At 37.7% G+C, this 26,824-nt stretch overlaps 2 protein-coding genes across 2 annotated transcripts; one reads left to right on the top strand and one right to left on the bottom strand.

Moving 5' to 3' along the window:
* The first annotated feature begins 8,758 nt into the window (after positions 1 to 8,758).
* Positions 8,759 to 10,946, top strand: LOC144655689 (neuropeptide FF receptor 2-like). Its single transcript, XM_078515988.1, has one exon. The coding sequence runs from the start codon at positions 8,990 to 8,992 to the stop codon at positions 9,992 to 9,994; it is 1,005 nt and encodes a 334-aa protein (XP_078372114.1). The 5' UTR covers positions 8,759 to 8,989; the 3' UTR covers positions 9,995 to 10,946.
* A 9,109-nt stretch (positions 10,947 to 20,055) lies between these two features.
* On the bottom strand, positions 20,056 to 21,787 carry LOC144655665 (trace amine-associated receptor 8c-like). The gene has a single exon (XM_078515961.1). It carries the CDS (start codon positions 21,703 to 21,705, stop codon positions 20,548 to 20,550), a length of 1,158 nt encoding a protein of 385 aa, XP_078372087.1. The 5' UTR covers positions 21,706 to 21,787; the 3' UTR covers positions 20,056 to 20,547.
* Between the last annotated feature and the right edge of the window lie 5,037 nt (positions 21,788 to 26,824).

A 26,824-nucleotide genomic window follows, 5' to 3' on the forward strand; every position in this document is an offset into this window, starting at 1 on the left:
GGTGGCCTAAGTGTAAGTTGTCAGACTCCGGATCAAGCGGTTCAGGTGTGGACTCTTACTGGTGTCATTGTGCTGTGTTCTTGGGCAAGACAACTCTCATGGTGCCTCCTCTCCAAGTGTAGAATGGGAACTGGCAAATTGATGGTGTGACGAGGGCATGCAAGTCTAGTTGCTTGGTGGGCAACTAGACTTGCATGCAGACCTTGCCTTTTTGTAACAAGGGGGCAATTTTGAGGTCACACAGGACCCTTGCAACCATTATATATGTATTTATTTAAAGAGTACAGTCAACTCTCTCTTAACGGACACCTCTATAAGACGGACACCTCCATAAGACGGACACCTGGTTATGGTCCCTGCCGTTTTTCAGTCATTTTACTGTAAGAAAACTCTCTGTAAGACGGACACCTCTCTAAGACGGAGAACGGACACTTTGAAACCGCCAACGGACAGGCACTAAAAGTAATTTTTTCGTGAATAACACTTTAAAACTTGTTATGGACATATAGCATAGCAGGTCAGCGCCTTAAGAATACCAAATTTACCAAAAACAATCCGCTAAAACGCATTACTTCTCTGCTTAAACTTGTAGATTTAGTTTTCTACTTACAGTATCACCGTTTGTTATTTACAAACAGGTCGAATCTCTGATATTATTTTTGTTCCACTTTATAGGTTTTGCTAACGTAAGCGACTAAAACAGACGTGTATTCGTTGTGCATAGCTGTTTAGCTTTATCGTCTCAAAATTTCTGGTGTCACGTTACCTCGACTCTCCATAAGGCGGACACCTCTATAAGACGGACAGTTGGGGCCGGTCCCGACGGTGTCCGTCTTAGAGAGAGTTGACTGTATACACGAACTGCGAAGCCGACAACAAATACAGTCAAACCTGTACCATAAATAAAAATGTTGCATAGCAATGGGGTAGTTGTTTTGATTTAGGTGCGGTGACCCAATGGTCAGTGCGCAAGACTCTGAATCAAGCTGTTCAGGCGTGAGCCCAGACCAGTGTCATTACATGTATGTGGGGGGAGTGGGGAGGTTAAACCTGTGATGCAATTATACTTCCATCTCATCCAGGTTGCTTTATCCTACTTAAACCAAGATATGCTTTGGCCTGATGGGCAAGCAGACTTGCATGCAGACTTTGCCTTTTTGCATCAAGGGAGCAATTTATTTAGGGTGGTACATGGAGCTGGCTTGTTTACAGTCACGTTAAGTTGAAACAAGATTAATCCCAAAATTGAACTCTCAATCACATACACATCATCTCTAGAAATCGCGGACCTCCGAGTCCGCGAATAGTATGTCCTGCGGTACATTGACCGTAGAAGCGAACGCAAGAATTACAAAGAAAATGTATGGAGAATGAAATGTTTTATTAAATATTTCTTGACAAATTAACAAATGTAAAAATGTGCAAGCGGAACACAATAGACTGGTGTATTAAGAACCACATTGTACAAGAATTGAAGTGCAGACTTGGAATTTCATTTGTATTCATGAACGTTTTCTGCGAACAGTTTTTGAGACCAAAATTATAAGGCGTAGAGGAGGAATGTATGGCGAAAACCGAAAACTTAAAGTTTATAAACAGGGATTATCGGCAAACTAAATGTGATCGAAAAAATGTGCAAGCAGATTTGATAAAACTATACATGAATCTAACTCACCAAACAATTTACATCTCCTTCCGAGTAGAATTCATTTGTATCTTTGCCGTTAGAAAACCACAAAAAATCGCATGCTGTAAACACACGGCGGCAGTCCACGTTGAAATCCCAAAATCCGCTGTCTTTGAGCTACGATATTTCAGCCGTCTTTGCTTCAATTTTGCCGCAAAAGCCATCGTTTGAAAGATATTTTGCTCCAGTTTTATTATCAGGCAATATTTTTGACCAGTGGTTTTCCTACTTCACAAAATATATCTCTGTGTAGGCCGCATTTTTGTGTATCATCGTAGATGTATATGAGCCCAAAGTCAGGCTTTCGAATCAGCGGCTATTACCAAGTTTCGCGAGCGCGTAATGTAAGATGCATCAAAATTCGCCGACTTCAATGTCCGTGATTTCTAGCGATGACTGCAGATGCACAATGTACTGCCAGTGATATTCTCTGGAAAGAGCCACTGTCATATTGCATATGATACCATAAAAAAATATTTTCTTGAGTAGATGCCAGACCCCGACTCACCGCAGGCTTCATTTAAATGCCGGTTCAAAACTGGAAACGTTTGATCAAGGTCCCAGTGTTTGTTTGAGGTCCAGGTGTTCCCATTTATGAACTTAAAAACTTTATACCCTTAATATTATTTTACTTGTTCCCATGTTGTACATATATTGTTTCAGTTATTTTTATCATTAAAAAATCACGGGGCCAAGAGGAAAACAAATGGGTGAAATGAATAAGAAAAACTACTCCTATCCAGTTTTGCTGCTACTTGTGGGACAGTTTCATAACATTATCAGTAAATAGAGTGAAGGACTCTATACAGCATTCAAATGGTTTTCTTATTTTAAGAAACAGGAATACTGAATGCTGGCTGAAGCCAGATGTCTGAAGTGTTATTACCCATTAAAACACTTAGTTTTAAAAAGGTTTATTACCTGTATTGTAGTCAAGGAAGGTAAAACTGTATAAAACTCAAGGAGCTAAATCCATTGATCACCTGCACCATCTTGTTGACTTTAATTTTTCAGAATAAATTTTACATTATTTCATGTTTATAAAGCTTTTTTCGGAATAAGCAGCTGAGATAGATTTTATGCCCATGGCGTGTATGATAGATTACAAGAATGAAAACAGCAGTAAAGATCATTCCAATCCTTCGCAAACGGCAATAGCGACCTACATGTATATATATACAGAGCTCTCTATTAAATTATTCAAACATTGCAGACATTTTATCCTAACTATTCAATGTCGTTCTCATCATACAATGTATTCAAACGTATGTAGTCCATGAATCGCCGTTCCTCTTCGTTCTTCGAGGCTTCTTCGTTCGGTGCTTCGATTGGACAAGAAGACGGCAGCTTCGTTGTATGGCATAATAAATATTGAAGTATTTGCATACAAACATTGCCCTTTAGACCGACGTCAAACGGCTTTAAATTTTCATTATAAGAAACGATACCGCTAAATTGCAATGTCTCTTCGTTGCGGCTCTCTTGGGTTTCGCCACCGGGCAAACTAGACGAAGAATTTGTCGAAGAAATATCTTTTATAACCCTGTTAATTCTCAGTATATTCTCTCTTGGAACACTCGAAGCTCGAAGCGACGATGCGCATATGACGTCACGGACCAACTCATGCGTAAATCCGCTTTTCAGTACAGTCGCTGGCTCACTTTAGACGTCCGAGTAATGCTGGCGGACGGGTTTTCCACGATTTTCGGCAAGCTATTTCAAGACTTATATTGCTCGCAACGTTCTAAATTCTAGCGCGCTAGTTAAATATAGACTTATTGAACAAATTGACTTTAGAAAAAGACGAAAAGAAAAACAAAACTTTTGGTCATAGTAGCACTTTAAATTTATTCGTCTCCGAAAGTCGTCGTCTTTCATAATGCTCGCCAACAAAGTAACAGCTGACTGCCGACGAATTTCAACACTATCTCAACGGATAAGGAACGTGTTTGCTGCCGATGATTTCGTGGAAATCATTATAAGCCATGCCTCGATATACTGTATCCTTATGGCTGCGTCACTCGAAGGAGATTCTTTGTTTATTTTCGCCTCTGTAAAAAACGGAAGCTACAACGAACGTCATAATAGTCAACATAGTTGATCTCACTTTCCACGAGAGATCTTAGTTCAAATCAAAGGCTCCTCGACCAATCTTGTCCACGGATGGATTGGATTGCGCCTCTGTAAAATCTGGGTCTTTTAGTCCAGTCAAACTAAACTGTTTCGTTGTCCAACCCAAAACAAATTGCAACAAAAACAAAACATGCTTTATTCGACTTCAGATATATTAGGGAATAACATACTTAAAGTCACCGTGAATCGGAGTATTGGAATCTTGTCGTTTTTTACGATATTTGAGCTACCATTTAAGTTGAATAATTTCATGCATAACTAATGAAATTTTTAACAAGTAACATAAAAGGGTTCTTATCAACAGAAATAATCAAGCTAGCAAAACCCCCCAAAAGCAAGCCAAAACAAGAGAAAACGTGATATCTGTAAAATTGTAATGGCGTCGTTTTTTATGATCGCTAGCTCGTAGCTTCAGTGTGGCCAGACAAAATTTTTTCTTTATTATTTCAATTCCTGCGTTTTATTAATACAAAGATTCGTATTCGTTTTTTAACAAAATTTCAAAACTACACTCGTTAAAAGGTACCCGAGATAAGCTTAGATAGGGTGTATTTTGTATAAGAAGGTGTGGTCAATTGTCTCTAAAGGGCTTGATTTTCATAGAAACAGCGTAAAAACTCCCAAAAAATTTTTTTCGAAACATCTTTGCAGTACACTTGTAATGTTTTAAACCAAGTTCTGGATGTATTAAACTCAAAATTGCTAAAGGAAAGAAAATTCCTTATTTGGACAATGACATCACATTGAAATGCCCCAAAACTTCATCTTATAATTAACAGAAGAATTGAGCTTAGCAACAATGATTTTCGAAATCAGCGTACTCAATTTAGTAAAAATAGCTATGTTGCCAAAAATCAGACAAAAAAGCCCGTGAGTATCACATTTTGGCCACTTGTGTACCTGACTATTTTTCAAGCTTAATTCAAAGTTGCAGTGTAAGCTTTGAAATATTCCGTCTCTTTTTTTTAGTCATTCTTTCGTCTTTGTGTCATTGCATAGTAACTAAGTCGTCCATGTTTTTGCTTCGGGTTGTTCTAAGGCGATCTGGATTCCAGTGCCCTAACCATTAGGACACCACGCCGAATCTTACCCTGCTTTATTGCCCATTTTAACTTTGAATTTTGACGTAATTTTTATTTCATCCTTTTGAGGAATTGAAGTGACGCCGATTACTTTCTATGATGTTAATGGCATTGAAACAAAAAGGTTTTACTTGCTTGCTTGCGTGCGTGCTTTTTTACTCATCAAGCCATTAAGCTTAAGTATCCTATTAACCCATGAACGTGTTCCACCTACATTGTTGTATATAGATACAGACGCACTCTAAAAAAGAAAACAGTTCTTTTCACATACTGCAAGAAACTACAGAAATCGAGATGATTAACAGCCAGAGCACGCATCTGTCTCGCCCGATCTCTTTCAACTGTATTGTTATACAAATATGAAAAGTTAAACGAGGAAAGGACTGTTATCAACCATTTATTGTACTTTTCAACACCTAAAAACGAAAACAAATAAATATCGCTGTCGTGTGGAATAGAGTTTTTTTTTTTTTTTTTATTGTACAGCTACCGCTTAAGCAAGACTCTCCTCTTACAATAATGAAACTAATTCATAGGTTAAAAGTGAGAGGAGTTTAAGTTTAAATGTTACGCAACTTCTAATCATTCAGAAAAAAAAGACACCCTACAATAACTTAAATTCGATTTTATCAAACGTCTGAAGCCATACTTCTATTGTATTGCAGTTTGTTACCTTGCGTGTCTAATTCTACAGCTTTTTATGCTTCATGTCTATCACGGCACGTAGTATCCGACTATGTATCAGGCTTTTAAAGAAATGTATCTGTAGTCTGACACTTAAGCCTTTGCAAGACTACAGATACACTTGTTTAAATTTGTGCTAAATTATCGAGCGGTGCTTTTAATCGCAGGTTGCTTTTTCGATTATGATGTTCCCCATAATAGATCAACAAAATCTTCGAGCACTCACAAGTTTCAAGTTTTCAATTCGCTGTTTTCACCGTTCCCATAATACACCTTGTTTACCCCCCAAAGGTTTTGCATAAGCATTGTTTTCAATTTCTCTTGGGATTTACAATGACGTACAATCGTTTACAATTGTGAAAATGGGACATCAATGCTTCATCTTTGTTGCGTTGCATGTTTGTCTCGTGCTCATCTTCGTGCTCGAGCACACTTTGTCTTTTGTTTGTATTAACTCGTAAGTGACCTTGCTATTGCTAAGCAAACGCGAAGATTAGCAAGTTTCCACTTTCAAAAATACCGCGAACTAAAAATGCAGGAAGAGCTAATGTAGAAGGAATGCTCAGCCATATGGCCGCCAATAGTGTAACCAAACACCTTTTAAGGTTGCTTGCGACTTTCTTCAACAAAAATCACAATTTTCTTGAGATCCCTACGCCAAACCTTTCTTACCTAGTAGATCCACATGCATTGGTATCAAAGTAATTTTTTATATATTGGCATTTACGAGGGCCACAAGTTTATCAGTTTGATTACTGTCAGGTGTCACCCTCGTTAAATAAAGTCCTACTTACTTTATTACTTACTTACTTACTTACTTACTTACTTACAAATTGAATCTTTAGACATAAAAAAAGGTTCTTCTGTGTTTTAAAACTGCTTGTTTCCTTAGATATTTCCTGAAGCTAGAGAAAACCAGGATGATTAGGAGACGGAAACCGAATCCGCCCGAATCCGATGCTTAAGTGTATTGTTATGCAAATATGAAAAGTTAAACGTTAAAAGGGTTATCAAAGAACGAAATTATTGTCGTACGAAATGGTAAAATAGTTCTATAATAACTTTGAATAATAACGATGTCGATTTAAAAAAGACGTCCGTCGAAATACTTTTATTATATTTTTGTCCCATAGTTACTTGAAGTTATCTGATGCTTAAGCTTATTTATCCGTCGAATTTAATTCAGGCCGCCCTTATTGTCCCTTCAAGTATTAAGCCAAAGTACCAGAGAACAACCGAATTAAACGAACATGCAGATTGAATAAAAACATTTTTTAGCAGTTTCACCAAACAACTACAAGTTGTTTTTATTCATAAATATAACTCGTATTTTTTTATTGTAATGCTTACCAAAACATAGCTAAAAACAACTCTCTCAGTACTTAAAAGTCTCAAGGTCTCGATGGCCTAAATGGAGCGTCAATGCGGCGTCTTTGTTGGGCATATTTGCTTTTTGTTGATGCACCAATTACATGCACTGTCTGATTTTATGTAAATTTACAAGTGGTCTCTTTTTTTTCTTATAAACTTGCGTCAAGCCCTTTAGAAAATTTTGAAATCTAAAGCCCTAAAACTCTTTCTTCAAGGTTTTTTCTTAAAGTATTTCTTGAGAGAAATAAATCTTGTTCAACTTGGGATTATGTTCCCAACAAAACATATTTTATTTTAAACTTGGGTTAAATCTATAAGAGTTAAGTGCCTCTTGCTAGTTACGGCCCTGACGCAGCAAACACAGAAGGTACGGATGGTCAAAAGTGACGAAGATTGAAACGGATTGCAATATGGGTTTTTGAAATACTGTTAGGCTGAACAGTTGTAACAATAAATTATCACGTCCCGGAGACATATTCAGTTGCAATGAAGCTATGGTTTTGACATTAAGATCCATAAAGGTATTTTCTTCGTAAAAATTAAGTTTTATAGCGAGTATTTGGCAAAACATAATCAAATGAAATAAACTCAGCCGTGATGACACTGTCCCTTTAAGTTTCAGCTATAGCCTGGACTTTTCCAGCCATTAAAAACAATCCGTGAAGCTCTCAAATTTATATAAATAAGTTGCAGCGACTTTCTAAAACAAAAATCGTGACTTTCTTGATGTAAGAACTACAACTATTTTAGCTTTATTTTCATGTATTTATTATCTTTGCTGATATAAGTATAGATCCCTATAGAAAAAAAAACGATCACTTAACGATCGTCAGGGCAAACTTAACTTTAAAATGTTAATATATATAGGTTTTTTGTGTTCAGTCTTAATCTGTCGGTTTTCTTAAATAGGTCCAGGAGTTAAAGAAAAATGAGTTATTTTACAGCTGGAATCTGTCACAAAATAAATTAGCTGTATTGTTAGCGAAATATGAAAATTCAAACGTAAACGTGCTTCTATTTACAGGATCTTATTTTTGATTATGACGTTTCTCAAGAACACCTTAACGGACGAATAAGTTACACTGAGGTTACAATAGCGAAACATTGAACGTTAATACCATTAGTAAGGTTGCATGGTACTCTCGTACTTATGAAAAGGATATACACTAGCTAGTGTCTTTCTTATACATAAGTTTGCAAGTGGTCTTACTCTTGTTAAGCAAATTTGAACTTTAGTTTCTATTTGAATAGCCCTAGAGCTAAACTTGAAGAAACAGATAACAAAAAATTGAGTAGAACTATTAAACCATTAAGATCAGCCACAAGCCGCCATTCAGGAGCCATTAAGTTATTATTCCATAAAGCCATTAGGGCTACAACTTTCTTAATCCAAAGCCATGATTTTATTGAGTTCTTGAACTAAACTGACCTCCCTAGCTATAGAAAATCCACATGGCAACAAAATGATCGTTAAACTATTTGAAAACAAAAGCTAAAGAAAGTCAAGATGGCAAACAACTGTAGCCCGAATCTACCTTGCCGTCTTCGTGCTGTATTGTTATGCAAATACAGTTAAATATGAAAAGGGCCATCGACAGCAAATTGTTGTATCTCCCACGATGCGAAACAAAGAAACAGGAACAGAACAAAAATCCCCTCACCAATCGTATGTTTATGGTACTCGGATCACGAAAAAAAAACGCACAAAAAGAAGACAAACTGAAAAGATAAAACGCTTTTAAGTTCAAATGTTGCACAACTTTCCATGATATTATAAAATACAGCTTAAATAAGGGGATCAAAAATAACTGTCAGTCACGTCTTTGTGGACATTTACCGTACTTCTATTGTATTAGGCACAATGTTGTCAGAACTTCAGTGTAAATATTACATCCTTTTGTCCATCTATAGGCACACTAAGTATCCAACTAAGTATCAGAATACATACCCAACGAATATTTAAACAGCATTTTTGTAACAATTTAGCAGACAAGTCCAATTTGACTCTATTCGCAGGTTACCAGGGTCGGTTATGATGTTCGCCAACAACAGCACAACAACCTTCAACGAAAATAGAACGTGTTTGATGTCCACTGATGTTGTCGCCATCATGATAAGCTATTCCACTATATACAGTGTCCTACTAGTTGCTTCAGTCGTGGGGAATTCTCTGCTTATTTACGCGTCTCTAAAATCGAATATTATAATAGCCAGCACTGCTGCTTCAGATCTCTTGTTCTCCATAGTTCAGTTTCCTCGTGAGATCGTGGTTCAAATCAAAGGCTCACCGGCTTTTCTTGTCCACGGATGGATTGGATCGCTCCTATGTAAGATCTGTGCTTTTCTTGCGGATGCTACCATTGCTGTTTCTACACTTTCCTTGGTGTTAATGGCCGCTGATAGGTTAATTGCCGTTGTATTTCCAACATATTACAATCGAATCACTCTCAAGACGCGGCGGTTTTTCATCTTTTTTACTTGGATCTTAGCGATGGCAATTCATTCTCCATACTTCTACACCTTCCGCTTGCATGAGAGAAATGGCGAAACGTATTGTATCACAAATTGGGAGCCGGCCTTCGATCACAAGTCTACACATTCCCGCTACTACACTGCGTTACTAGTTTCTGTTTTGATCGTTCCAGTAGTGACCGTATCTATACTGCAGACCATAACCTTGGTAAAGCTGCGAAGCGACAAAATGGCGCCTTTTCGCACTTCAATCGCCAATCAACGTCTATCAAAAAGGAATAAAAAGCTGCTAAAGATGTCTGCAGTGATCGTTTTAGCATTTGCTTTGCGTTGGTTACCTTTTATTGCTTTTCAGTTTCTTGGTCTTTATTTCTCAAACTCAATCCCACGCTGTAATCTAGGCTTTGAAATATTTATTCGATTTGTTGTTCTCCTTTCGTCGTGTCACTGCACAGTGAATCCATGTATTTGCTTCTTTTTTATACGCCGTTTTCGCAATATTATTAAACCTGCTAATAAGCTGTCACAGAGGAAAAGTTCCACCTTTATAGAAACAAGGTTATGACGTTTAGCACAAGACATATCTCTAAATTCCTTATAATAGCAGATATCATACATTGTAGGTATCATTGTAAGCCAAGCAATCATCAAAAAATAGGTATTTTAGTAGTTTTAGTATAAAGTTTTTATAGCATGTAAAGCGCACTGGAAAGTAGCGCTATACAGTTTTTTTTTAATATTAACATCAAATCATAGTTAATAGAGGGAAATGGTTAGGAAGCCCGGCAAACATCAAAGGAGCAAACAAAAAGGCCAAGATTTATGTTGGAAGGTCCACGACCCTGCACATCTTTTGTTTTGCACTCATACACTATGCATGAATGACGTAATCGCAGTGTTTTTATTGGTTAGTTGCATGAACACACGTAATCACCTTTGTATTTTGTCAGGTTTTGTGCAGGGTCAACCCCCAAAATAGCGAACAAAAACATACAACAAAGAACTTTGCCAGGCTTCCTAACCATTTCCCTCTATTAACTATGATCAAATCAACCAAAATTAACATAACTGGTTTCGAGGGCATAGGCGTACGAGAAATTAAAAAACGTGGTTAATAAAGGTCTGTAAAGTTTGGTTTATGGAGGTTTTGTTTTTGTTTTTTGGTATCTCTCTTTTTTGCTTAAGAATAATGTGGGACTTATTCTTTGACCGATCGGTCGTTCGTTCGTTCGTTAGATCTGTCAGTCGATCGATATCGACTCATGAAATACTTGCATACGTAACTTTATCCAATAAATTAAAGGAAAAACTGAATTACATTATTTTTAACATGCGCTACTACATTTGCAAAAGAAACTCCATAAGGCTTCATTGCTTGTTTCTGATTTATATAAAAAAAGTTATTACAAGATAGAGTTGAACACATCCTCGTTGTTACAAACATCAAAATCTCTTCTATAGTCTTGTCTCTTTTACATACATATGTAAACTGATTAGATTCTACCCATACAGTGTAACGCGAGTAATGTATAACGTACTGCTTGACACGTGTTTGTTTAAAAATTCCATCATGGCGGCCGAAGTGGAATGAAGTTAAAACAGCTTTTAAAAGGCGGTGAAGATGTTTTTTGAGGAGGAAGTTGATCCAGAAGGTTTTTCAAGTCTCGAACAAAGTTATTTGGACAGTTAGCTTGAAATTCGAAGCGAAAAAATGAGGTAAATAATCTTTTATTTTGCTTCGCACATGTTTGTGTCTGTTCGCGATTTAACACATGTTCTGCAAAATGCGACAAAAAGCCGTTCGGATCGCCGTTTTTTTTATGTTTAGAAACTCGCCTTTATCATAAACAACTTGTCCTTTGTCGAATTTGGGAATGTAAAGCTCAATTTCTTTGATAATCACTCGTTTTGAAGGGATTATGCAGTCGTGAATAGCCGCACGTAACTTGAGCTCTGATAAGTCATTGCCATGGAAACTGAAATGCGATCCTTCTGTTTACGTAAGGAAAAAAAATAATAATTAATTCCCTGTTTGGAATTTTTTCATCCGGTTTTCGGGAGCAATTTTGTCTTAGAACACGGAAAATGATTACTTGGACCTTAAAATTTACCTAGTGGAGCGTTTTTGCACTATTTCAGTTTTGCCTAAATTTTGTGACTTATTTTTACTGATTTTTTGTGATTCAAAATTTTTTTTGAAACGTTTTAAGTATGCATGAAAGAGTTTATATTTTTCCTAGAAGGCGTATTTTGTGCCCTTTCAAATGAGATATTGGAGATTTTATAGCTGTAAATAGTTTTGGAGTTATTAAATAAAACGTGCGACATGGTCAATTTTGTATTATTTTTGTTGTGACAACAATGAGTTAAAGATTTATCGGGTTACGATTTCCTTCTCTTTAACCCTCGGACGTACAAGCAAACTCAAACCCCTACTATCGTACAAAGAGGGTGGGGAGGTGGATGGAACCCCTCCCGAGAGTTTTCGTCCTATTAAGGCGCAGCGAAATATTTTTGAACTGAAAAGAAAGCCTGTAGCGTACTCTACAAGATGACAAATTTTGTGTTGTCTGTGACGTCAAATGACGTCATTATAGCCTTTATCTTGAGTCCGCCATCTTGGATTTCACCATCAGTCAGAAAATTATGGCCAAAAATAATCAAATCGTACAAATCTGATTCAAAATACTGGAAAAAAATTGTGTTTGTTTCAAATACACATTATTCGCAAGGGTTGAATAAACAGCTACTAAAATTTTCAGCATTGTAAGGTAAATCCTCTTTTCAAAAATTCGAAAACGTTTTAAAAGGTGGGGGTGGCATCCACCCCTTGTACGTCGGAGGGTTAAGAACCATTTGTTTAATGGAAATATTGTAGGTCTTCTTTTCAATAGTCCTAAACTTCATTGGGTCTGTTTCTTACCCCGTGTATTTATACTGTACTTTACTTAGACTCTCCAATCATAATGATGTGAGACCCAAAACACCTACTACAGCCGTAAGGAAAAACTCCAGGCCCCTTTGCATTCTCTAATTACACTAGTATGAATCCAAAAATAAATAATACAGCCCTGCATATCGACGGAGTTATGGGTACACGGGTAGTTTGGAGGGCACGAGAGATGATCTTGCTTCTCGAGTGCTCTCCAATTTTCCCAAATACATCTATAACTCGATATGCGCACATCAAAAACGTGAATGAATTCTTTTAAAAGATGGCGACTGCAAATTGTGCACAAAATGGAAAAGTTATATCTTTCCTGAAGAGCTATAACTAAATAAATCCTATGGAAGCGCTTATTTTTGAAAGGATTTCTGCGTTTTTTTTTTTTTTTTTTTTTTGGGGGGGGGGGGGAGCTTATTGATTGTTTGTTTGATTGACTGATTGGTTGGTTGATTGATTTAATTATTTAATTATTTATATGAATACTTATTAATTTATTTGTTTCTACATTCATCAGAACTTTTCCATCCATCCATCCGATTGCCTTCACGCACTGATTTCACCTCAGCATCTGCTGATCTCTTAAAAAAGCAGACCCATCGGAAATTGCGCAACAGAAAGATGCAAGAAACTTATAAAAATGAGTTTCTTGTGGCAACCGATGGTGTGAAAAACTGTACATTTTAGAACTAAAATATATTTTCTAGACATCATTGGGAGCCTTTGGCTCTGCCTATAGCTTGCACATGTGTGATATGTGCTGTACTGCACCAAAGCGCATTAAATTTGTTTTTGTTCTCTTATAAAAAGGCTCATAAATCTATATTTTGAGCTGTTTTGTGAATATTTGAGATTTTAGGGGATTTTTGGAGGAAATAGTTTTTCAAAGGATTTGCAAAATTTACAGAGATAAGAAACATCGAAGATTTCATCTAGTTTTAAAATTAGACTTTTCAATTAAAAATGAGTTGACAATGGACACCAAAACAGTCACCTGACTATTTGGTATGCTCTTGTTTGGGAGTCAACTGTATTGTGATGTTACGCCTTCTTTAAACCTCTAACAATTTCATTCAAATTCGCATTAACCCCCGCTTTAAAGGTATATGTTGTTTGCCTTGCGCGCTAAGGTATGTTCTAGTGTTAAGGGTAACTTTTTTTTGCTTACCCCCGGTCGTACAAGCAAACCCAAATCCCCACCACTGTACAAGGAATGTTTTTTTTTTTTTTTTTTTTTTTTTAATCTTTATTTTCATTTTACATCTTACATACATCGATTGACACTACTGACTACATCACAAACGTTTTACTTCAATACATTACATCACTCTTATAGAAAGATAAAAATATACGACTTATACACACTAAAACAAAAACAAAAAAAAAAAAGATAAATACGATAAAATAAAATAAAAATAAATATAGTAACTTAAATTAAATTTTTCCAGCGGTACAGTTGCAATTTTTCAATTCATTAAACATTAAGCAACCGCTTCCACTTCCCTTCATGTATGTTAAGTCTGTTGTTCTTTTTGGCTATTCCTCGTTCAATAGATTCTGTATATCGTAATCTAGCTATACGATGAGACAATAATGGTACATTGTTTTTTAAACGATTTTGGTAGATAATCTGTTTTCCAGCAATGATTATATGATTTAAAAGCAGCCAGTGAGGCCTCTTTTGTACAAAACCAAAAATGATATCGCAATCGTTTAGAAGGTCAATGTTAATCTGTAAAGATTTAACCCAAAGAACAACAGACTTCCAGAAAGCTATGGTAAGTTCACAATTACATAATAGATGCTCGAGGGATTCATCTGAAGTTTTGCAAAAGGTGCAAAGAGGCGAGTCGACTAACCTCATTTTGTACAGTGTTTTGTTGGTAAAAATTATTCTATTAAGTACTTTATATTGAAAAGTTCTTGTTTTGGTGTCGAGGGTGACAATGCGGAATCATATAGATCGAATCCCAATCAAAATTGTAAGTAGAAAATAGAGTAGTATATTTGACTCGTGCAGAAGGATAGACCCGAATAGTCTCTATCTGTTTCCAGTACAGTTTTGAGGATGTAATTGAGTCAAGGCTCAGAGTTACGTCCTTCAAATTAAGATTAAAATTAAGGACAGTGTTTTGAGAGATAGATGAATCATGAGCTTCATCATTGGTTTTAACGAGTTTCTTCCATGCAGAAGGGAGCGATTTATAAAGACCTATTAGTAGAAGGTCGTCGTTGAGCCGGAGTCCATTAAAAGAATTCCAGGGTTTAAGATTTCCGTTTTTTGTCAATATGTCTCCAAGGCATATTAGACCGTTAGAAGATATCTTCTTGCAGAATACGGGATTTCCATCAATGCGAAGGAATTGGTTGTTTCCATAATATTTGTTCTAGGACCTGTTCGCGAGTTGAAACAGAAAAGGTTGGGAGTTTGCACCAGACTGTGAAACACTCTTTATAGAAATTTGGAAGATAGATAGGTAAATCAGCAACGCTAAAATTACAATGCAAAAGAAATTTGCCCCCGTTATCCTTCAAAAAAAAAAGGACAGGATGTGCTTCCAAGGGGAAGAATAGTCCTGAGAATATTTTTTAAGACACATAATGCGCTGTGTATCGATTAATGATTCAATGTGAGGCATTCTTAAACCACCGTTTTTGTAATCGCTAATAATAGCGAGACGTTTGACTTTATCCGTTCCTTTCCAAATAAATTTATAAATAATGGAGTTGGCCTGTTTTATGATATCTTTAGAGAGGCAGATGAGAGAAGCTCGAAACATAAATTTAGGTATGACGAAGGACTTTACGACCTGGATTTTCCCATATAAGGTGAGGTTTCTCCATTTTCACCCCTTCAAAGTTTTCGATATCGATTTCAATACAGCATCGAAACTTAGTTCTTGGCGTTTGCGCCAGTTGTAAGTAAAAAAGACCCCTAGAATCTTAATCGGTTTATTAACTTTCTCTATATCGATATACGGAGGGTTGTCGTACTTGCTCCCCAGCTTCGGTTTTCTCCGCATTCAGTTTCAGACCTGAGCAGGTTCCAAATCCGTCTAGAACTTTGGAAAGGCGTTGAAAGGACTTGAATCCTTGTAAGAATGTAGTTAAGTCATCAGCAAAAGCTGCTAATTTTATTTCTTTATTTTCAACCATAATTCCTCTTATATTCTTATCGCATCGAATTTTGATAAGCAATATCTCCAGAGCCACGATAAAAAGATAGGCTGACAGCGGGTCACCTTGTCTAACACCCCTGCGTACTTCAAACATATGTGTCGCAAAGCCATTGTTGATGACACAGCTTGAGATGTTGGAATAGAGTGTAGAAACCCATTTAATGAAGGACTCACCAAAGTTAAACGATTTCAAGGCTTTAAACAAAAAAGGCCAACTTAATGAATCGAAAGCTTTTTCGAAGTCTAAAGCAACCATTAGTCCAGGTAGCTGTTTGATTTTCGTGTATTCCATAATATCGTCAATTGTCCGAACGGCATCGAATATAGTTCTTCCTTTGACATAAGCATACTGATGGGGATGTATGATCTCTGGTAAAAATTTTTCTAAGCGCAAGGCAAGTGCTTTCGAGACAATTTTAACATCAACATTTAAAAGAGAAATGGGTCTCCAATTCTTAATATATCTTCTGTCCCTGTCTTTTTTGTCTATAAGCCTAATGACAGCTTGTTTTTGTGTGTTAGATAATTCGCCGTTCTCAAAAGAATAGTTTAAGGAGTCTGTAAGTTGCTGACCTAGTAAGTTCCAAAAACATTTGTAAAACTCTGCAGTAAGGCCATCATTGCCAGGCGTTTTACCGTTTGGAAATTTTTGTAGAGCTTTATGGCATTCCGCGAGCGAAAGCTTTCCTTCGCATACCAACATTGATTGTTCACTTAAAGTCGGAATATTGTTGTTATCAAGAAAATGTGAACAAAAGTCCTCATTCAAGTCATGATCTCGGCTACTGTATAAATTTTGATAGTAGTTTTTAAGTTCGCTCATTATAGCTTGTGGATTGACCGTTATCTTTCCTTTAGAATCAAAAAGTCGACGGACCGCAGTTTTACTGGATCTTGTATTTTCTAAATTAAGAAAATATTTTGAATTTTTTTCACCATTTTCATACCAATTTATTCTTGATCTTACAATATTTCCCCGCACAATAGTCATAAAGAAGTTCGTATTCATATTTTGCAGTCTCGAGGTTATAGATGTTTTTCTCAGAAGGGTCTGTATTGCAGATTAAATCGCACTGCGTAACTTTTTGTTCGGCTTCTACCAGACGGGCTCTAAGTTCTTTAGCTTTTTCCTTGCTATATTTCATTGAAACTTGTCTTATTCTATACTTGATTAGATCCCACAGGACTCGTTTGTCGTTGACATCTTTGAATTCGTTAAGCCAGTCAGAATATTTTGAGGTGATGAGATTGGTATAAGTCGTGTCATCTAAAAGGCTAGAATTAAATTTCCAGTGAGAAGGGCCAAATGGTGCTTATCTAAGCTATTTATTGTGAGAGTTACTGCTGAATGATCTGTCTTAATAGCAGGGATTATGTTTGCTTCCGTGATGTCATCTTGAATTTCTGTGCTGATGAGCCGATAATCCAGGCGTCGTCTTATTAACGGTTTCTTTTGAGTCCATGTGTAATGGCTTTTTTGGGGATTGCGAATTCTCCAGATGTCAATAAGGTCGAAAGCCGTCATTATTTCATTAATTTTTTTTAACAGAAGGTTTGGATTCTATTCTTCCTCCTAAGTTATCAAGTATTGGGTCAAGATGAGTGTTAAAGTCACCACCAAATATAATTTGACTGTTGGGGTCGACACTCATGTTTTCTAAAGCCTCGGCAAAGTGATCAAAGAAATGGCATTGTTCACACCTTTCCGTTGGCGCATATAAATTGCCAAAAAGAAACGGCGTGTCTTGGACAAGTGCTTCCACAAAAATATATCGGCCTTCGCTATCCCCCTGCACGTTCTTAATATCAATCTGAAGGTCGTTGCTGAAAAGAATTAGGACTCCTTTGTTGTGAGTTGTGCCGTGTGAAAACAGCATTTTGCCTGGCCATTGAAACTTCCATTGATTTTCAATTTCACGGGAGCTATATGTTTCTTGTAGAAAAACAATATCGGCTTTTTGTTTTTTAATCCACGTAAAAATTGCTTTACGCTTGTGAAAATCTCGAATCCCTCGAACATTTATGGACAAAAGCTTAAAATTATAATTTGCGATGTTCAAGTAAGGGTGTAAAAAGTAGTAGATGGTAACAAAAGGAAGTGGAGCCGAGTGAAAAATAGCAGATAATTACACTGTAAAATCTAATTAACTCATTGAAAAAACTGATGTCTGGAAAAATTTTAAACACACATAAAACAAAACAAAGAAAAAAACATAGTGTTACCCATTGCCCCAAAGCAAGTTGTATGGGAGTGATCTTCTCCGGGCGTCATGCACGCTCCGCAGAATCATTGAGATAGACCATTGAAACCAAAATCCTGCATTCTTGCATAAATTTTGTAACTAACAAGAGTAACGTCTCAAAGTTCTTTGACTTATGAAAGAAAAACAATTAACTAGAAAAATGGTTGGTTGACAGGGATAAATTTTCCGTTAATAAATAGGCGTCGGGCTGGGCCTTACTGAAAACAGCCTTTAAACCCTTTTTCTTCGCTGCTTTAACTTTATGCATTTGAGCTTTTCGAATGTCATACAGTTCTTTGGGAATGTCTTCGTAAACTGCAAAATCAGAATCTTTCAACTTACTTCGAGCCAGCTGCAAAACTTCCTCGCGGTCTGGATACCGGAGAAAACGGGCTAGGATTGGACGTGGCCCATTCTTGGCAGATTTACCCAAACAGTGAATGCGTTGAAATTCAATTTTCTGCTGTGGGATTTCTATCGCCAGCTCATCCTCCATAAACTTGTAAACAAGTGCCTTCGTGTCTTCGCTCGACCTGTCATCATCTTCGTCAGCAGAAATGGTCCTTTCAGGAATGCCCACAAATTTTAAGTTTTCCCGTCTGCTGTAATGTTCTAAATACAAAATCTGCTTACCTAGGTCATCGATGTCTGAAGAGCAGTCTTCTTTGATGTCGTAGGCATTCTTCTTTACTTCTTCAATTTCATCTTCACAGAAACTTACGCTTTCTTTCAGCTCATTGACCGACTTTTCGATGGTTTTGGTTTTCGAGTCAAGAGCTGACACTTCTTTCTCAAGCCGGCTCACCGACATCTCAATGCTGGAGACAGAGGTGGTGAGATTGTCAAGGCGAACTTCAATCTGGTCAAGTTTATCAAGCTTTGACAGTTTCGATAAGATGAGGTCAACTTTCTCGGCCAAACCTTCCGCCATATTGAAGGCTTCGGGGATAATATCTCCGGAACTTTCTTGACTTTCTTTCTGCTTTTTCTCGTCAGGGGAGCACACAGATTCCCCGGAAGATAAGCCTCTCGTTTTTCTTTTTATAGTTGATCTGATAAATTCCATACGCGGGATCTTAGGCTAAATTTGTGAATATTTCTGCGGAGCGCTACAAGTGGCGTCCTCACTCGTCCATGGTCATGCGCGGGGGGTTGGATAGAACCCCTCCCCAGGGTTCTCGTTCTATTAATGCACAGCGGAATTATTTTGCACTGAGTAGAATGCTTTTAGCTTACTCTACAAAATGACATATTTTTTGTTAGCTGTGACGTCATTAGAGCGATAATCTTAGATCCGCCGTCTTGGATTTCACCGTTTTTTAAGAAAGTCAGAAAAGTAACAAAATTAGATGTAAAATTACGGAATTTAAAATTACGGAATGTAAAAATTAACAAATCTTACCATTCTTTTTAAAAAAAAAAAAAAAACTGGAAAAAAAATTAAAGAAAATTGTTAAAATTGACAATTTTTGGCCAGACCTATCTGTAATTATGACGTTGCCATGGCACATGCTTGGCATATCAAAATCTATGCAAGTGATGAATGAATAACTACTGAAAGTTACAGAATTTTAGAGTACATCCTCTATTCAAACTTTTCAAAAACCCTTATGGGGGGGGGGGAGGGGGATATCCACCCCCTCCCCACCTTAAACTTAAGAGGATTAAGAGGATTTCTATATATCATATTTTAGAAATCAGAGCACACAGAAAAAGGCTTTGCGTATGTTCCTTTATTGATAAGTCTTGCAAATTACGAAAAACGTCCCCATGCTTAACAAGACATATTCTTGTTGTTGTTTTAATAAAACTTGTATGTACAGACTTTCTTCTGCAGTGCCTCTTGTGGCAATACATGATGTAAATTCCCCTATTCTTGCAAAACACCTGCGCGCAGCTCTAACGACGGACCTTATCATACATTACACCCTTATCTTCCATTATATGCCCTTCAGCAACATCAGACAATCACAACTCAAGTAGCCTTATTTCCATCCCGTCCGCTACAACGGTTTTGTTGTCTTTGTGAAATAGATTACAACTACAGATATTTCAATGTTTGAGATATGTTCTGCGCTCTGGTATCTTAAAGCTGGATCTCGTGTTATTCGAATGTAAGATATATTTTAAGGTGAAGATGTATAAACAAAGAAACAGCTGCAATGAAGAGGTTAAAAATTCATTATGGTAAGCCATTTAGCCAGCAACCCATTAACCCCATTTTTCATGCTGCGAGTTTGCATGTCATGGTTATTGATCACTGAAGTTACTTTGAAAATTCCGAACTCCTAAGATTTATTTCTCGTCCTTTTTAAAGCTTATACAAGAAAACTGCGCACCGACGAATAATAAGACATCTGCAGCCGGTTTTGCAGTTTGCTTACAATGAATGGAAATGGGTATGTTATGGAGATCTTCAGATCTTTATTCAGTTTCTACGCGGCCTAGCTGGTTTTGAAGTACAATAAAAATTACATTTCTGTAATGTTTACTTCGGACACATAGTGGTATAATGCCAATAAATGCTAACAGTACACAGTAGCTAAGCTCATGTTTTCTAAAGGTAAAGGCGCTTTCTGTTTACGATTGGGCAAATTTAAAAGGTGTTTAATGACATATCTTAATTGGAAAAGATAACAAACTGTTTCGGGCGTTACAGTGAAAAATAATAAATAAATAAGCAATCATTAGTATTTGCATAATCACGAAAGAATGAAAAGGTATATTAAAGGGTTTTGGGTAACGTATCTCCTCAGACATTCGTCTCAAAGAATATCTCAACACGGTTTCCGATACTAGTCACTGTTTGTGCGGACAGAGAAGTTCGTCGAGAGCTAATGCGTGTGCCAGACTCTCCTCTCTCGCTCCTGCCATTAATTGAAGGTTGTCGACGTTTTCGTTTACACATAATTCTCAGCTCACGAGAAAAATCTCTTACAAAAATGAAACAGATGCAAGGATTAACTGCACAATATGAGCTAGCCAGTACGCGAGAGACATAATCTACTACCTCAAAACCAATATTACACTTAGGAACCGCCCCAGGAGAAAAGAGCTCGAGAAAGGCAATTACAGAATAGAGCGTAAAGCTTATTAAGAGCGCTGCTATGGTAGCTATGGCCATTCTTCGTAAATTGCTGTTTCGTTTTCGAATTCGTCTTGCCCCCTTTTTACTTCGATAAGCCGTCATTTTGTTTCTTTTAAGTGTGATTAAGATTTTAGTGTACAGAATTGAGATAACAAGCAGTGGTATAAATAAAACTGCTAAATATAAAAATATGTTGTAACGAAGGTGTGCTGACTTTGGATCGAAAGCAGGTTCCCAGCTGGGTTGACATACTCGGTAATCAGCATCGTTATCGTCTACCAGTCGAAACGTGTAAAAATATGGCGCGTGAATTGCCATGGCCATGATCCAAGTAGAAGCGACAAGAAAGCGACGTATTTTCACGGTGATTTTTCTGTACATTATGGGATACACAACTGCTAGAAATCGTTCAACGGTTATTAAAACTAGACATTGGGTGGAAACTGACAAGGATACGTCGCTGAGGAAAGTGCACATCTTGCAGAGAAGCTGGCCTCCATTTCCCTGAACTAAGAAAGCATTGGAACCGGTGGCTTCTCTTGTAATTAAACGGGGAATTAAAAAAATCGCCACCAGAAAGTCGGATGTTGCCATGTTTGCTATAAGAAGCATGATGGGTTCTTTCATCCTCATGAAGGCAGCAATAAGGAGCGTGTTACCAACCAAGGATGCTAAGAGAGTGAAGACATGTATTGTTATCGTAAGTTGCTTTGGACCCACAGGTACTCCAACCATGGCGCAATTTTGTTGAAGAGAGGTGTTATTACCGCTTGCATTGACATCATCCAAAATATCCCAGGAGACATTAACTTTTGCGCTCATTGTACGCTGGCTGAAGATGGCAGCGAAGTTAAACAAGAAGACCTGTGCGTGTTTGAATAATTATGTGACCGCTTTCAGTTTGCAACCGGTGAACAACGAACGAGTTATGTCCCTGTTGCTACCGGCACTAAAAAATGCGACTTAAAGTCACATATCATTCACTCGATTTGGCTAGCTTTACAAAAAACTGAATAATTTATTCTGGCTGTCGCCTGTATTTTTAATACCCTATTAATAACGCAGGTGCAAGAAAAACTTTATTGGTAATGTAATGTAAAAAAAATGTGTTGACAGAATAAATTTTCACGTAATTCTTAGTGTTTCGAAAGTCATGGAACCTGTTTTTAAAAAAAGGGTATCTTTTTGTATTATAGATATATATTTTTAAAAAGCCTAACATTTGACCTGACGAAATGTGTCTGTTAATGGAAAAGCAAATTGAAACTGACATTTTAATGTATCATGCTACTTTTAATAGGAGTGGTTGAGTGGACTGTGTCTTATAAATAATGGAGTATAGGCAGCAATTTTGACGCACGTACGTAATTGTTTTTGGATGAAATTGCTCGGCTGCTAGTACAGAACATAATAAATATAAAACATAAATCTATTTTAATAAATATTACTGGTAGTTTATTTTGTAGAACAATTAGTTTACTAATAGGACTCAAATAAGGCCGGCCTGAGTGTTCTTTCGACGACCGGGAGCTCAGTCGAAGGCGAATCGAGGGAATGATGTTATTTGTTTGTTTGTTTTTTGGGGGATGAAATTCCAGAGGCGGTGTCACGATATTCGGTCTGAAGCCAGCTTAGTATAAATAAATATATGCTGGAAGCGAGTCGAATATTTAACTTCGTAAAGCTGCTCTCACACGCTGTAAAATGCCAAGGAAACCAAATAAAAATCTTAAACAATTCAAAAATATTTTTTCTTTGTTTTAATACCAATACATAACCTTAAATATTCATTTTAGGAAGTTTAGTTATTTACAATTGCAATAGCAATAAGTGAAAAGAAATTGAACTATGTATTAGGAAGGCCTCATCCTCGGAGACCCAGGGGCAGTAGTGGGGCTAAACGAAGGATGATAAACCGGACAGAAATCGTAGCGACGAAAGTTTTCAAGTACGGCACGAAAATTTCGTCGCTACGACCACTTAAATGGAGGATGATAAGCCTGGGGTCTTTTGGGAAGAACTCCCAGGGAAAGAGCCTTACCAGGCCAGTTCCAAACATCCCTCTGAATGCTTTCTCCTTATTGGGCAGGAAAAAGATATATTTGCATTACTTTTGTATTGTTCTGCCCAATCGGCAAACAGTTACTTGAGAATCACTTACGTCTGTTCTTACACGGTGGTTGTTGTATCGGTCACATTGCCATTTATTTTTTTTACAGCAGAGTGCCGAAAAAGCCGTGAAATCATTTCGGATGTCAGAAAGAAAGAAATTTTTAAGTTCCACTGGAAAATTACCGTTTGGGCAATCAGAGGTATCGTAATTAGTGGATTGTTTACCTGTGCGACGTATTGTTTGTCCCATGCACCAGAAAATGCATGCAGTGTGAGAAAGTTCTCCTTGATAGAAGAATAAATCATAGAAAAACAATGATATCGGCGCTTGAAGGTTTAGTTTTCGGAGCTTTTTATTTTGGGTTAAACGTATCAAAGGTGCATTGTTTTCGATTTACGATTTTTCGAATATTTTCTGATATTTCTGATATATTCATCAGATGTGCAATACTCGCTCGTGAAACAATTGTCAAATGGTTCATACTTAGCGTGCGCCTCGGGACTTTGGGGACCTTGTGTTGTGCGGGTATTTTCGCAAGTACAATTTCCTGCTAAAGACATAGCGAGACTTTCATGTTCGCTAGGGAATCATTGAATATTTCGCCAGGACAGGCAAAACTAGACCAGGGTAAAGTATTTGGAATAAAATCTCTTTCAACCGAACCAACATAAAAGTGCCAAAAAATAAGCCAATCAATAAATCAAAATAGATAATGTATCAAACGATGTACATCTTAATATCACATCTTCGACAGTTTTATTCTAAATACGGCAAATCCCGCAAGTGAGATATAAAACTGGCCAGGTTACTGGTCTTCGGTCGACTCTACCCTGGCCAGTATGTTAAAACGTCACCAGGGAATGCAACAAAAATAACAAAAAATTTCGGGTTCACGGTAACTGAAACTTGGGGGTGTCTAGTTGCCGGTCTATGACGGCCCCGACAGAGGCAATTATGCTTTGTGATGAAATTCTCCGCTCTGGTTTTTGCTCTGACATTTACATATTTTGTAGACTTTTGTTTCATTCTGTGATGAATTTGTTTTGCTTCTCAAATCAGTCTACCAAATGATTTTTTTACAATGCAACGAAACTGTACTTTTCACGGCTTTATCGAATCTTTTCGAGTTGAAATATTTAAAAAAAAAAAAACGAGGGATACTTTTCACGATAACGCAAAGTTGATTTTAGAAGTATTATTTAGCATGTGGTGTAACTCCAACAATTCTTGTTGATACCCACATATAGATATTCATCTAAAACATACCTGAGAATTTGCTTAAGCTATTAAAGAAAACCTCTCTAAGAAGGCATTCACAGTAGCACCTATAAGCTTTGTGAACACTTCTAATTACCAACGGCACGAAAGTGAATTTTTTAACCCCAAATGGTCGTCTTTCCTTCTTCTTGTCGATTATTCCATTGCAAAACTGAACATGACATAAAAACGCGACATACTCTTAATAATGGCTTAACTTCGATGCATTGGTAAAGAAGCTGCATTCAACAACCCAAGCCAATCCTCAGGCTTGTCTTAGATAAATATATATTTGTGTGTTTACACGAGAATTGACACCAGATTAGAACGACATGAACAGCGAGCCATCTGACCCAGCAAGCAGCATAAAGCAAAGGTGGCAAAAACTCAAGAATGCATACAGAAACAGCAATGAATGTACTGGAGCGAAGAAAGAAGAAATGTCAGAGCTGGATCAGCACGGAAAGTTGGAGAAAGGTCGAGGAGAGGAGGAAGCTAAAGCGAAAAAAAAAACCGGTGCAAGATAGGAGAGGCAGAAGAACAAAGCCCGACATGAGTACAGAGAGAAGAATAAGAAGGCAAAGAGAAGCTCAGGAAGGACAACAGAGACTGGGTAAACAACATTGCGCAAGAAGCAGAAGACATCTGCACGACATGTACAGGAGCAAATGAAATGAGTACAGTCAACTCTCGCCTTGCGGACACCCCGCTATTGCGGACACTCGCATTACGGACAAAATCCAGATCCCTGGCGAAAGAGATTTGACTGTAAATGACTCCCGCATTACGGACCTCGTATAACGGACACTAAACGACGCCCCGAGCGTGTCCGCTATAACGAGAGTTGGCTGTATACGAAGCAACTAGGAGGCTCTGTTACGAAGGGCCAAAGAAGGTTGCAATGGTGAAAGGCAAAGACGGAAGGTTACTGACCAAAGAAGACGAGGTCAAAGACAGATGGCGAGAGCATTTTGTGGAGGTCCTGAACAGACCAGTTCCCGAAGTAGCTGTTGAAGTGGAAGAGGCAAACGAGGTGAATGACAGTATTAACACAGGAGCAATAACAAAAGATGAGATTAGGAGTTCCCGAGGGGATAGCATACACGGAAGCACTACCTTAAAGATCATGGGGTACTACGGAATACCATCTAAGATTATGAGAATGATGCAAGCGATGTACATTAACTGCACAAGCGCAGTGGTTGATATTGATGAAAGGACAGATTGGTTCGAGGTGAAGCCGGTGTCAAGCAGGGATGCAACATGTTTGGATTTTTTGTTTCTCTTGGTGATTGACTGGGCGATGAGGGCGATGAGGAGAATAGCTGTCCATACAGGGAGGGACAGGCATTAGGTGGACGATGACAACTATGCCTAAAAGGGCTTCGACTTCGGAGACGACCTGGCTCTCATCCCAAGCACATTAACACAGATTCAGAAGAAGGTCGACTACCTGAAAAGGAATTAACATACACAGAAGCACTACCTAAGATTGAGGTACTATGGATACCATCTAAGATATGAGAATGATGCAAGGATGTACATTAACGGGAAGGGAAAGTCCAGCTTCAAAATCAGCACCACGAAAACCAAACTCATAAGGATAAATGCAAACAACAACAATGCAATCATAGTCTATGGCCAGCAGGTAGAAGATGTGGACAGCTTTGACTACCTAGGAGCAAGAATAACCAAGTACGGAGGGGCTGAGGATGACATCAAGAGCCGCCTAGGTAAAGCTAAAGGAGCATTTAACAAACTGATTTTAAAAGACCTGGAGGAGTGGGCAATTCAGCCAAAATACCGAGATAAGAATCTTTAAGTTCAACTTCATAGCAGTGCTTCTGTACGGGTGTGAAACCCTGGAGAATGACCAAGAGAGGGACGAGGCAAAACTAGACACATTTCTACACAAATGTCTACGGAGGATACTTAGAATATACTGGCCATTGCGGGTGTCAAATGAGGAGGTCAAGTGACGGGCTATGACTGTTACCATCAGCAAACAGGAAAAGGAGGCGAAGGTGGCGTTAGATAGGGCATGACTGGGCATGGACCACCGACAGAAACCGCGCATTGCTCGTACCTGGGCACCAAAGGGGAAGAGGAGCAGAAGGCAACCTAAAGAAACATGGAGGAGAACAGTGGAGGGGCAAGACAGAAGATGGGTTTTGCCACCTGGATAGAAGCAATCAACGTTGCAAAACACAGAGAGGAATAGAGGAAGCAAATCAATGGCCCTATTCTCCCAGAGGAAACCTAAGATTTAAGTCAAGTAAGTCAAAAGAGAATTGAGAAAATTTGAAGTTATACCACATGTTAAAAAACGTCAATAAATCGAAAAGTTTCGCTTAGGCCCTGAAATTATATTGTCTATGTTTGAAGAAGGGTTTAAAATAACGAATTTCGGGTTCCACCCCGTCTGCTGCAACGGCTTGGATGTATAAGCGGAATAATCTTTTGAATATGTGCCACGCCCGTAAACATTTTCTCGCGTGATTTAAGTGTAAATTCATCATCATCATCATAATCATCATCATCATCATCATCATCATCATCATCATGTCTCGT

Source organism: Oculina patagonica, chromosome 5 (assembly GCF_052425735.1).
Source record: "Oculina patagonica isolate OP01 chromosome 5, crgOcupat, whole genome shotgun sequence".
In the NCBI taxonomy this organism is placed as follows: Eukaryota; Metazoa; Cnidaria; class Anthozoa; order Scleractinia; family Oculinidae; genus Oculina; species Oculina patagonica.